At 45.1% G+C, this 12,691-nt stretch overlaps 1 protein-coding gene across 1 annotated transcript in view; it reads right to left on the reverse strand.

Moving 5' to 3' along the window:
- Positions 1–5,866: 5,866 nt before the first annotated feature.
- The window catches only part of KIZ (kizuna centrosomal protein), a 92,826-nt gene continuing 86,001 nt past the window's right edge, over positions 5,867–12,691 (reverse strand). Inside the window, 3 exon segments of the mRNA XM_055430765.2 lie at positions 5,867–5,929; positions 5,931–5,989; positions 6,385–6,428. Of these exon segments, the coding sequence (XP_055286740.2) occupies positions 5,882–5,929; positions 5,931–5,989; positions 6,385–6,428 (151 nt within the window). The 3' untranslated portion in view covers positions 5,867–5,881.

Consider the following 12,691-nt stretch of genomic DNA (forward strand, 5'->3'; position numbering starts at 1 on the left):
CCATGAATCACAGCACGCCAGGCCTCCCTGTCCATCACCAACTCAGTCAAAATCATAGAGACAGAAAGTAGAAGGATGAGTGTCAGGGCTGGGGGGAATGGAGAGCAGAGAGTTATTGTGTGATGGGAACAGAGTTTCAGTTTTACAAGATGAGATGAGTTGAGGAAATAGTATATTTAAAAATGAAAATTTTTTATCTTTAAATAAAATAAAATAGACAATTGGCACACCATTATGAATGTATGTGATACTAATGAACTGTACATTTAAAACATGGTTAAGATGGCAAATCTTATGTACATTTAGCCAGCTAAAAAAGCAGAAAAAATGTACTGAGGAAAATGGTGTCAAATGTACCCTGAATACGTAAATGAATAAATGAAAGAATGAATGACTTGTAGGGAGAAATAAGGCAGTGAGGGAAGGACAGAAGATGCCAGGTATTAAGAGATGGCAGTGGAAGGACAGCCAGATGCTTCGACCTCAGTCTTTGATGAACGGGGCAAGGCCACGTCCTGAGCTGGGGGATGCTGAGGCTCGAGAAGCGGGTGTGGGGCTGCTCCCTTCAGAAACTGACAAGGGTCACTACAGATGCTGCTATCCGCTGAGAGATAATTGAAGCAAAATAAATACTTTATGATTGCCACATAACACACTTAATTTTGTGTTTTGCCATGTGGATTACCAACTGGCCCAGCATCATTCACTGAAAAGTCTGTTACCGCCTCATTGGTTTCTCAAACATCTGTCTGTACCCAGATCTCATGCCTGGGTGTTTTTCTGGGGCCTCTATGGCAACCCACTCCAGTATTCCTGCCTGGAGAATTCTATGGACAGAGGAGCCTGGCGGGCTACAGTCCATGGGATCGCAAAAAGAGCAGCCATGACTGAGCGACTGAGCACTATTCTGCTCCAGGTTTCCAGCCCTGAGCCTGGGCCACAGACCTAGTGATGACCTTGATAATAAATCTTGATGTTTGCTATGGTAAGATCTTCTCTTTATTATACAGAACTGTTTGGCCATTTTGAACCTTTAAATTCCTTCCAAGCTTAATGACCAGCTTGTCCACTTCTTGGAAATGACCTCTTGGGATTTTGATTGAAATGGCATTGACTTTTGGGATTAATCTGGACAGAACTTGTGCTTTTGAAAATAGAATCTTCTCATCCATAAATGTGTAGTTCTCTACTGTCAATAGATGTTTACAATTTCGTCTTTCACTGATGTCTCGAAAACTTTAAGATTTTTCACATGTAATTTTTGATTACTGTAAATGGCATCTTTAAAAAATATTTTCAAACTGGCTTTCTGGGTGTATCACTATACTGTTGATTTTTTTTTTTAACCTTTAAAAAACACTTATTATTTATTTGGCTGTGTTGAGTCTCAGTCGCTAAACACAGCATTTTCGTTGAGTCATGCAGGATCTTTCATTGTGGCCCATGGGTTCAGTTGCTCCGCAGCATGTGGGATCGTAGTTTCCTGACCAGTAATTGCACGTCCCCTGCATTGCAAGGCAGATTCTTTACCAGTGGACCACCAGGGAAGTCCCTATACTGTTGTTGAAATTGCTTTTATATCAAAACTCTCAGTGGTTCTAATGCTCTTCTCCAGCATCTGGATCTTCTTTGGAGACAACCTTGGCAGCAGTCACCCACACTTTGTAGCCTCCCCCCCTTGCTCCCACAGTCTGCAGCCCCTCTTTCTCTCAGGCGCCCCTCCAGCCCTCGTCCTTGCCACACGTGTCCTGTGCTGGTCTCATGTGAGGACCGTTTCATTTGCACCAGTTCTCTTATGCCTCTGGGCCTTGCTAGGGTCATTTCTCTGCCTGGAGTGTTCTTGTTCCTCCAGCCCCCCGTCCTGTGCTAATATCACCGCCCATGTCCAAGTTCCCCAACTCAGCCGCAGGAGGAATAGTGTTTTCGCTCCTCAGAGCTTCAGGGACAAAGGCATCGACCGAAGGGGCTGTACACAATGTGCTGAGCTTCAGGCTTTTTCACCCTTGTTGGAGTGAGGGCGCCTGAGGTCAGTAACTATATCAGATCCCGCCCTGTATTCCCAAAGACTAGCCCCGCAGAGCCTGACACACAGGAAGTGTCAGGATATGCAGCTTGATCAAGCTGTATCCGAACTTCACTTGGTAGAGCTGGGAGGGTGGTCACCCCAGATCTAGAGTTGAATTCTCAACACTGTGGGTTCCAAGGATTGATTTCATCATATTAACCAAGCTCACAAAGTTTGATTCTTTGACTAGTGTGAAATAAGAGATTGTGAAATACGTTTTGATCTCTGCCCCTGGTTTCTAACACAGAGCTCCTAAAACCCCTGGAATTCCTTGGGCAAAGAAGTGTTTTTTGTTTTTTTTTTTTCCTAATGAGGTGGCTCTGGGGTAGTGGTGGGGGTTCCTGGAGAGCTGCAGGAGAGGGAGCTGGACACTGAAAACACAAAGCCACGATTAGAAGCATGAAACTATCAGCTCCAGGCTCCCCTTCTCTGGAGAGTGCAGAGGGGCTAGAGGTGTGTCGCTTTTTCAATTGAAGTATAACTTATTTACAATGTTGTGTTTATTTCTCCTGTACAGCAAAGTTATTCAGTTATACATATATGCATTCTTTTTTGTATGCTTTTCCATTATGGTTTATCACAGGATATTGACTATAGCTCCCTGTGCTCTACAGTAGACCTTGTTGCTTATCCATTCTCTGTATAATAGCTTGCATCTGCTAATCCCAGCCTCCCACTCCATGCCTCTCCCAATCCCCTCCCTCTTGGCAACCACAAGTCTATTCTCTATGTCGGTGAGTTTGTTTCACAGGCAGGTTCATTTGTGTCATATTTTAGATTCCACATGTAGGTGATATGGTATTTGTCTTTCTCTTACTTCACTTAGTATGATAATCTCTAGGTCCATCCATCTTGCTGCAAATGACTCTATTTTGTTCTTTTTTATGGCTGAGTAGTATTCTATTGTATATATGTACCACATCTTCTTCATCCATTCATCTGTCAATGGACATTCAGGTTGTTGGAAGTGGAGTTAATAATCAATCATGCCTATGTGATGAGGCTGCCATAAAATCACCAAAGGTTCACAATGCCTCTGGGTTGCTCAGCACGTGGCAGTGCTGGGAGGGGACTGCACCCAGTGGGGACATGGGAACTCCATGCCCTTTTCCCAGATCCCACCCTACACATCTGGATGGTCTCTGCTGTACTTTATCATATTTCATGATAAACGGGTAAATGTAAGGAAGGGTTTCACTGGGTCCTATGAGCCATTCTGACAGATTATCAGACTCAAGTTGTGGGGACCTCAATTTACAGAGCAATCAGATGGAGATTTTGGGAATCTGAGGCCCTACAACCTCTGATTGGCATATGAAGTAGGGGTTAGTCTTGTAGGACTGAGCCAGGAAACTGTGGGGTCTGCACTAACTCCAGCTACTATCAGAATGGAACTGAATTGTAGGACCTGCAGCCAGTGTCAGAGCATGGGTTGATGTAGGGGAAAAGAATGCTAACACCCGGGGTCAGTCTTCTGAATGTGGTAGTTGTTTGAGAGCAAAAGAAAACACAGGTTGTTAACTTAGACTGTGATTCTGCTCTTACCTGGGAAACAAGACAAGCTGTGGGCCCAGTGCACGACCTCCCTGGGAGCTTAACCCTGGCAGAGACCCAAAAATAGGTCAGCAAGTTGTTGGTAAGCAGAGCTCCCCCTCTGTATATTTTCAAAAGTCTATTATCTTCTTGAGTATTTGAAAAGGGAAATTTATACCACTTCTTTTAAAACCAGGGTCACCGGAGATAAATAGAAAGTAACTGAAAAGAAAACAAAATGCATTCATTTTCGATGGAAAATAATGGCACTGGGTCCCAGGCCTTCTCTACCACTACTGAATGTAAGATACACTCATGTTAAGTCCACCACCAACCAAGGATTAGCTCTGGACCAGCATCAGTGCTCACATGTGTGGCCTCTAGTAGAAGGTATTCAGAGGCAGGACTCTGTATGTTCCATCAGCATGCCTGACAATATCCAGGAAGCGTCCTGGCTGAAGGGCTTGTTTTATTTTCTTAGTGGGTATAAGCTGTTTAAACTTGGTAAAATCTAGAATTAAAATTAAAAGTGTTTACGAGAGTTTTTAAAGGGTTTATACGCATAGAAAAACTCTGGAAGCAATCACCCAAACGTCAGTAATGTTAACCACTGGACTTGTGTGTATGTGGACTAATTTTAGATTTTTAGAGAAGCTGCAAAGATCACAGAGTACTTATGGACCTTTCACTCAGATTCAGTTTCCTCTAGTGGTACATTCCTCTAATCCCACATTAAAAAAAAAAATCATTATTTATTTATTTGGCAGCCCTGGGTCTTAGTTGTGGCATGTGGGATTTAGTTTCCTGACCATGGATGGAACCCGGACTCCCTGTTTTGGGGGCTTGGATTCTTAGCCACTGGACCACCACGAAAGTCTCTAATCTCTCATGTCTGTGGTGCGTTTGTCAGAACTAAGAAACCAACACCAGGCATCACTATCAGCTAAGCTGTGCTGTGAAGTTGCTCAGTCGTGTCCAACTCTTTGCGACACCGTGGACTGTAGCCTGCCAGACTCCTCCTTCCATGGGATTTTCCAGGCAAGAATACTGGAGTGGACGGCCATATCCTTCTCCAGGGGATCTTCCCAGCCCAGGGATCAAACCTGGGTCTCCTGCATTGCAGACAGACTCTTTACTGATTGAGTCACCTATCTTATCAACTAAACTCCATACTTGATTTGGATTTCACCAAATTTTCCATTAATGTCCACTCTTGTTGTTCAAGGATCCAACCCAGGGTCCCACACTTCACTGAGATGTCATATCTCCTTTGTCGTCTCTGGTTTGTGACCGTCTCTATGTTCATTTTTATGATCTTGACTGTGTTTTTCTCTGTTGCTGGTGCTTTTGGTATCTTGCCTAATTCAAGTCACAAGGGTTTACCCATGTTTCCTTCTCAGAATTTGATAGTCCAGCTTTTACATTGGGTCCTTGACCCATTTTGGGTTACTGTTTGTACACAGTGTGAGGTAGAGATCCAACTTTATCCCTTCACATGAGACTGTCCAGTTGTCTCAGCATCATCTGTTGAAAATACCAGTTCTTTCCCCAATGAGTGGTCTTGGCAACATTACTGAAAATTAATTGATCATAAATTTGACAGTTTATTTCTGGATCATCAATTCTAGATTATATGTAAATCAATATTTCATGTGGTACCACACTGTCTTAATTGTATGTGTGTTAAGTCGCTCAGTCATGTCTGACTCTTGGACTGTAGCCTGCTGCCAAGGACTGCAGCCCACTAGGCCCCTCTCTCCATGGAATTCTCCAGGCAAGAATACTGGAGTGGGTTGCCATTCCCTACTCCAGGGGATTTTCCTGACCAAAGGATCCAACACAGATCTCCTGCATTGCAGGCAGATGCTTTACCATCTGAGCTGCTACACCATCTTTATTTACTGCAGCATTTCAGTAAGTTTCAAAATTGCAAAGTGCGAGTCCTCCAACTTTTTCAAGACTGATTTGGTTATTTTGGGTCCCCTGAATTTTGTTATGAATTTTAGAATCAGCCTGTCAACTTCTACAAAGAAATCAACTGGGTTTTGATGGGCACTGTATTCATCACTGTGCTTTTTGATAACGCTTCAAAACAAATATGCCACTTAATATTTACATCATGAAATTTCACTGGAATAACAATATAGTCCCTAAGATTGTTAGAGACCAACTTTTCATGTTAAACAACTAGAAAACTTAAAAAGGCACATTGATTTTGGACATCACATCTGAACACAGGGACTTAGCTTGTTTGAAGACTTTATTTCTAACAGATATTACAGCTTATAAGCCATAAAAATCATCAAAATCATTGGTGGATGGGTTATGGTGTCCTGGGACGTAAAGCAGCTTCGATTTCTGAGTTACTCTCATCAGACTCGCTCCAGAAGGCTGGAAGAGAAAACCAGAGAGCAGCTCAGCATCCCTACAGTCTGATTAGCTCGACTTCACCAACCCAGCCCACAAAGGGCTTCCTGGGGACCCTGTGTGGTGCACATGAGCAGCCGTGCCTAGAGCACAGGCCAGGATCCCTGGCAAACTCACATCTGCAAGTTAAAACGCTGTGGCCCCTGGCCACAGGAGAAGCCTCCAGGTCCTTTCCGGGGAGAAGCCTCCTGTTCTCAGTAGAAGCCCCGGGTCCTTCCAGGGAGACCTTCGGGCCCGTGATCACGGGCAGGCTCTCCACCCCCTCATATCTCCCTTAAGGGTGCAGATGACACCATGCGTCACATGTCCTTTTCGTTAAAACACAAAATGACAGTCTGGTCTCCAGTTGTTTCTCTTACCTTTAGACTTTAAATTGGTAGTTAGCTTCCCTTCATTTTCATGCCTGTAAAATAAAGAAATAGAACCTAAATTTTGAAAAAAAAGACAGACTAATAGTTTTATAAGGAGTAAGTGAGGAAAGAGGCAGCTGTTGCTCACTGGGAGGCCAGAAAGTTTATGTTTACTCCCTGAGTTTTAAAAAGCAGAAAGCAAATGTCGGGGTCCCCTTGGCCCAGAGGTACCTACTGATGCTCTCTGGTGGAAGGGTCCCAGGAGCCTTGGTCTCCCGCTCGCTGGGAAGGCTCCGGGGTGGGAGGCAGGAGGCAGGCCCGGGGGCACACAAGCAGGCATAACTCATTACTGCCAGCCTAGCTGGAATTAGATGACCTGGGAGCATCGAGAAGTAAGCCAGGAGGTTACAAAACTTACCTCCATCAAGCCAGTGTACCAACACTCAACCGTTCACAATAAACTCTGTGTGCTTAATTAAGGACACTGACTCCTGGTGGAGAAAAACTCAAGTGTCCTGTCACCTGTGTTCAGGTTTCTGTGTGTCACATATGTGAAAATGTGAGGGTCCAAGAACCCATCTGACGCTGGGTAACACGCTTACGGAAGCCGCTGGCCTGAGAAGCTGGCTCTGTAAGAGGCGGTGCCCACCTCCATCACCTTCTCTGGAGCTTTCCCAATTGTCATGCATGTGAGAGTCATCTCTGGGAGCACCATCCAAGCTTTTAACTACACTTAAATTCTTTAAGGTTTGTAGTAAACGGTCAAGGGGATATTAAAAAAAGAAACGGTCGCTTGTGTATGGCTTGACATTCCTATGTTTTTCTCATGTTTCCGTTGAAGTGTTCGCTCGAGTTTACATTTGGAGATTATTCCATGAAGGCAGAGTCTGGCCTTTAGTTGGGAAGAGGGCTGAGAAAAGTCGAGGACCACCTTGCAGCAGTGAGGCTGTTCTCTCAGTGGCACCCTGGCCCTGATGACTCAGGAAACCCTGGGGACTCACCTCTGTTCCTTTGGGCTAACCTAGGGCTTGAAAATCTGACTTCTGCCACAGCTGCCATAATTTACATTTTTTTCCCCAGAAAAGAAGCTCCATGAAGGCATAATTTTCTAGGCTCAACATCTGTCAATGTTCCCTTTAAACTTGGTACCTGTTTCTTTGTTTTGAGATATAGCTGATGTACAGTATTATATGTTACATATACACAACATAGTGAGTCACAATTTTGAGAGGTTATATTCCATTTACAGTTATTATAAAATGTTGGCTATATTCCCTGTGTTGTAAAAGAAAACCGGTACCTCTTAATCCCCTCTCCTAGCCCCCTCTACTGGTAACCACTAGTTTGTTCACTGTATCTTGAAAAATTTTTATTGGAGTATAGTTGATTTAGAACGGTGTATTAGTTTCTGTTGTATAGCAAAGTGAATCAGTTATACACATACCTCCACTCTTTTTATTTATTTAAAAATATTTACTGTTTGGCTGTGCTGGGTCTCAGTGGCAGCACGTGAGATCTTCAATCTTCGTTGTGGCGTGTGAGTTCTTTAGTTGCAGCACATGGACTCTTAGTTGAGGTATGTGGGATCTAGTTCCCTGGCCAGGGATTAAACCTGGGCCCCTGGCACTGGAAGCACAAAGTCTTACCTACTGGATCACCAGGGAAGTTCCTAACCACCCTTTTTTAGATTCTTTTCCCGTATAGGTCGTTAACAGATTACAGAGTAGAGTTCCCTGTGCTATACAGTAGGTCCTTGATAGCATTCTCTGTGTCTACGAGCCTGTTTTTTTACTACATGCACTGGTTTATGTATTATTTTTTTACATTCCACATTAAGGGGATATCATACAGTATTTGTCTTTCTCTTACGATTCTTAGTGTAAAATCCTTCAGGTCCACCGGTGGTGTTGTAAATGACAAAATTTCATCCTTTTTGTGGCTGAGCAGTGTTTCATTGTACATATGGACCACATCTTCTTCATCCAGTCATCTGCTGGTGGGCCCGTGGGTTGCTTCCATATCTTGGCAACATCGGGGTGCATATATCATTTCAAGTAGTATTTTCATTTCTTTCAGATATATACCCAAGAGTAGAATTGCTCGGTGATATGATAGCTCTATTTTTAGTTTTTTTGAGCAACCTCCCTCCATACTGTTTTCTACAGTGGCTTCACCAATTTACATTCCCACCAACATATGAAGTGTTACCTCTTCTCTACAGTCTCACAAAATTTTGTTATTTGTGGTCTTTTATAAGGATGGCCATTCTGACCTCTTTGAGGTTTTGATCTGCATTTGTCTAACAATTAGCAATGCGAAGCATCTTTCTATTGGTCATCTCCATGTCCCTCAAAAAAAAGTCTATTTGGGACTCTGTCCATTTTTTAACTGTTTTTTTTTTATATTTAGTTGTATGAATTCTTTATTTATTTTCGATATAACCCCTTATCAGTCATATCATTAGCAAATATTTCCGCCTAGTCTGTAGGCTGTCTTTTGGTTTGTCAATGGTTTCCTCTCCTGTGCAAAAGTTTTTAAGTCTAATTAGGTCTCATTAATGTTTTTTTTAGGTTCTATTTATTTTTGCTTTTATTTCCTTTGCTTTAGGAGACAGATTAAAAAAAATATATTGCTGTGGGTTCTGTCTACTATTTATCTAGCTCCCACTTCACGAGGACATGCGGCTCACTCTGGGGCAGGGGTTGGCAGATATAATGATGCTAAAAAGATGCAGAGGAGACTAATCTGCCAGTTGATATTCAAATAATAAGAGTCACCTGGCTGGCAGGGGGCTGGCAGGAGTACTACAGGGAGGACTTAGAGAACAGGTGGATGATGGAGTAGGTGGTGGTGTGGCTGCAAGATCCCAGGGAAGCAAGGCACCCCCTGGACTCTACTGTGGCAGCTGGAAGGGATTTCCAGGCCAGGGCAAGACAAGGGCACAGAGGCAGGTAAGCACACGCCCAGTCCTTACAGCCTGGCCCCTGCTCTGAGCTCCACACGCATGTCCAGGGCTCACTGGCTGGCTCTACTTGGCTGCCTCTGAAGCATCTCATGGCCAGCACGCCAGCCAGCATGTCCACCCACAACCAAACTCATGCTTCTTCACCAAACCTGGGCCCTTTTCCTGTCTTGGCCAACGGCACTCCAAGCCTCGATTCCCTCCCAACCCTTGGCAACTCCTCTGCTCTCCCATACCCAATCAGTCACTAGGTGCTACCAAGCTTACCTCCCTGCACTTTCCAAGTCCTCACTCGTCCCCTATCCACTGGCACCGCTACTACTTGGTTGGCCAAAGTAGCATCTCTTACCTGCCTTTTAACAGCCCCCTAACTGGTGACACCACCTCCACCTTGTTCCCTCCAGCCCACTTTCCACTTGGCAGTAAGAGTGAGCTTTTGAAACACAACTCTGATTACTCTGCCTCCCTGAAATTCTTCAAAGCCTTCCCATTGCTTTTGGCAAAAGAAGCCTGAACAGCACCTCCAAGGTTGATGCCTAGACTTCACTGGGCTTCCTGCTATAGCCTCCCCATTCCCTCCACCCAATCCTCCATCCCCAAGTCTTCATCAAATTTGCTCTTTCACAGCCATTTCTGTTACACACTGACATGTGACTGCCCTGAGGCTGTCAGCTCCATGAGAACATCCACTATACCTGTTTCGGTCCCCTGGGTACCCAGTGTCCTGCCCTTAGCAGGTGCTCAGGCAGAAGGAACAGATGAGACTCAATAATCACAGGGTCTTGCCTAAAGGCACTTGATCAATATTTGATGTTAGATTATTTAATCTGCATGTTTCTACTTCTAAGTGAGTTCAGATCAGGTTGTTCAACTGTCTACCCAGAAACATGTTTCAGAACTAAACATCTGTGTTCACCAAGGAAGGTGGAAGATGCTTCTGGGTGTTTCCGATACCATTCTCACTCCTTAGGAGCAAGTATTTTCCCTTTGGGAAGCCATCCCTGCAAGTCGACATGATACTGCAATGCAAGGTTGGTTTTTATTACACGTGATTTGCAGGGTCAACATTTCTTTCTCTGGGTCACATCTCACATCTGAAGCTCAGTCAAGGCCAGTGGGGATGGTGTGAGAAATCTGGGTGTAGAGAGAGCCATCTTGTGTGCCTATTACTGTAAGTGAGAGAAAAACCCAAAGCAAATACACTCCTGAAAGCATAAGAATGCAAAAGTTCAGGTTACAGGCCATGGGCTAGGTCCCTGCGTTCCATCAGATGTAACGCATCTGGACCCCGATGGCATGAACTTCCCCGACAGGGTGGACGTCACACCTCTGGTCTGTGTGGCAGAGGCAGCAACGGTGAGCTGTGGAGGGTAAACGGTGCAGGTGTTTGGTCTCTGTCAACTACTCGACTCTGGCTTCGGCACAAAGACAGCCATGGGTGGTATGTGAACTAGTGGATTTGGCTTTGTTCTGATCAAACGACGTAGAGATGCTGAAACTTGAATTTCATATAACTTTCAGGTATCAGGCAGCATTATTCTTCTTTGGATTTTTCCCAACTGTTAAAAAATGCAACCTCTCTCAGCCTGCAGGCTGCACCCAGAACCAGACAGAGGCCCAGGGCTGGGTCCACTGAGGCCTTCATGAAGCAGGGCCATCACTTCATGCCCAGGCAGTAAACCAAGGAGTCTGCCCTCCCCAGCCTCGTGGGTGACTCCTGCAGTCCAAGAGGGCAGGGTTTGTGGGTTCTTTTTCTTTCCCTAGAAGTTCACCATTAGATTGGAGGTCCTATTTCCAAAAAGAGAGCTTTCAGATAAGACACCAGGATAGCCGATTAAAGTGTGACCACGCCCCACTGGTCTCATGCTAACAGGACAGTGTCTCTGCATAGTGTCCCGGCAGGGTAGCACCTCCCCCTCCGCACAGGGAGCATCATGTGCCCACCTGTCAACACTGCACCACTCTGGCTTCATCACACGCCTTCCCTCTGTCTGTGCCTCAAGCCATCTCAGTTTCCCATGTTGTTTATACATTCCCTGGTTGTTGATAAGGGATTAGGACACACAATTGGGACAACTCTCATCAAAATCACTTTTGTTCTTAGCCCTGCTACATGTAAGAAGTTAAGGTTGGCCAGGGTCTTAAACAGCAGGTCTTATTCTAAGCACAGCATCTCGTGAGCACCTAGGATGTGATCCTGCTGACACGGGTACTAGAGGAAACAGCTGAAATTGACAGTGTTGACTGTTCATGTTATATGAACAAAAGGTAATAATATTGCTAGAAACAGTCTACATAGTTAACATGAAAGTGAAAGTCGCTCAGTCCTGGCTGACTCTTTGTGACCCCATGGACTATACAATCCATGGAATTCTCCAGGTCAGAATACTGGAATGGGCAGACTTTCCCTTCTCCAGGGGATCTTCCCAACCCAGGGATCAAACCCAGGTCTCCCGCATTGCAGGCAGATTCTTTACCAGCTGAGCCACCAGAGTCAATATAGGTACAAAATGAGGTGGCAAGGACATCTGTAAGGACTCAGGTTTATGGGGCCAGCAGAGACAGAGGGAGACCTGAAAAACTTATGGGTTCCTACAGTGTGTTAGTCGCTCAGTCGTGTCCAACTCTTTGCGACCCCATGGATTGTAGCCCACCAGGCTCCTTTGTCCATGGGGTTCTCCAGGCAAGAGTACTGGAGTGGGTTGCCATTTCTTTCTCCAGGGGATCTTCCCAACCCAGGGATTGAACCTGGGTCTCCCACATTGCAGGCAGATTCTTTACCATCTGAGCCACCAGGGAAGCTCTACGGGTTCCTAGGAGATTCCTTATTAAGTCACACCAGGGCTCATGACACACTGCACTTGCGAAGGGGTATCAGGGCTGGTAGGTGAGCACAGGGTGCCAGGAGGCAGGCCCAGGCTTGGGGGGGTGGGATGGGGGTGGTGCAGGTGCCAGGAGCTCCTCAGAGCTGGGGAGGTTCTAATATTAGTAACATACTGACTCTCAACCTCAAGGTCAGTATCATATTTTTGAAAGAAAAATGTATGTATAGCCCGTTAACAAACATACCAAGTTACTGTGGCTTTGAGGCCACGTCCATCAAGTTTGGCAGTGAGACTCTGAGGGTCCTGCCAAGAGCTCGGCCTCTGGTGCTGGGGATGATGAGGAAGGGCCCCCCTTGGGGAAGAGTCCTTGCAGTTCTAGGGTCCGATCAAAAGTCAGCAAAGAATAACTAACTTATGAGAAGATGTGGTCTCTAGACTCTGAATTCTGTAACTTCTAATGATCTTGACTGCTGGCTAAAATCAGTATTAAAATGTCTCACACAGCATCTTCAGCTAGAATTTTCCTCCA

Source organism: Moschus berezovskii, chromosome 15 (assembly GCF_049115385.1).
Source record: "Moschus berezovskii isolate FMDL1 chromosome 15, NW_MosBer_1.0, whole genome shotgun sequence".
Lineage (NCBI taxonomy): Eukaryota > Metazoa > Chordata > Mammalia > Artiodactyla > Moschidae > Moschus > Moschus berezovskii.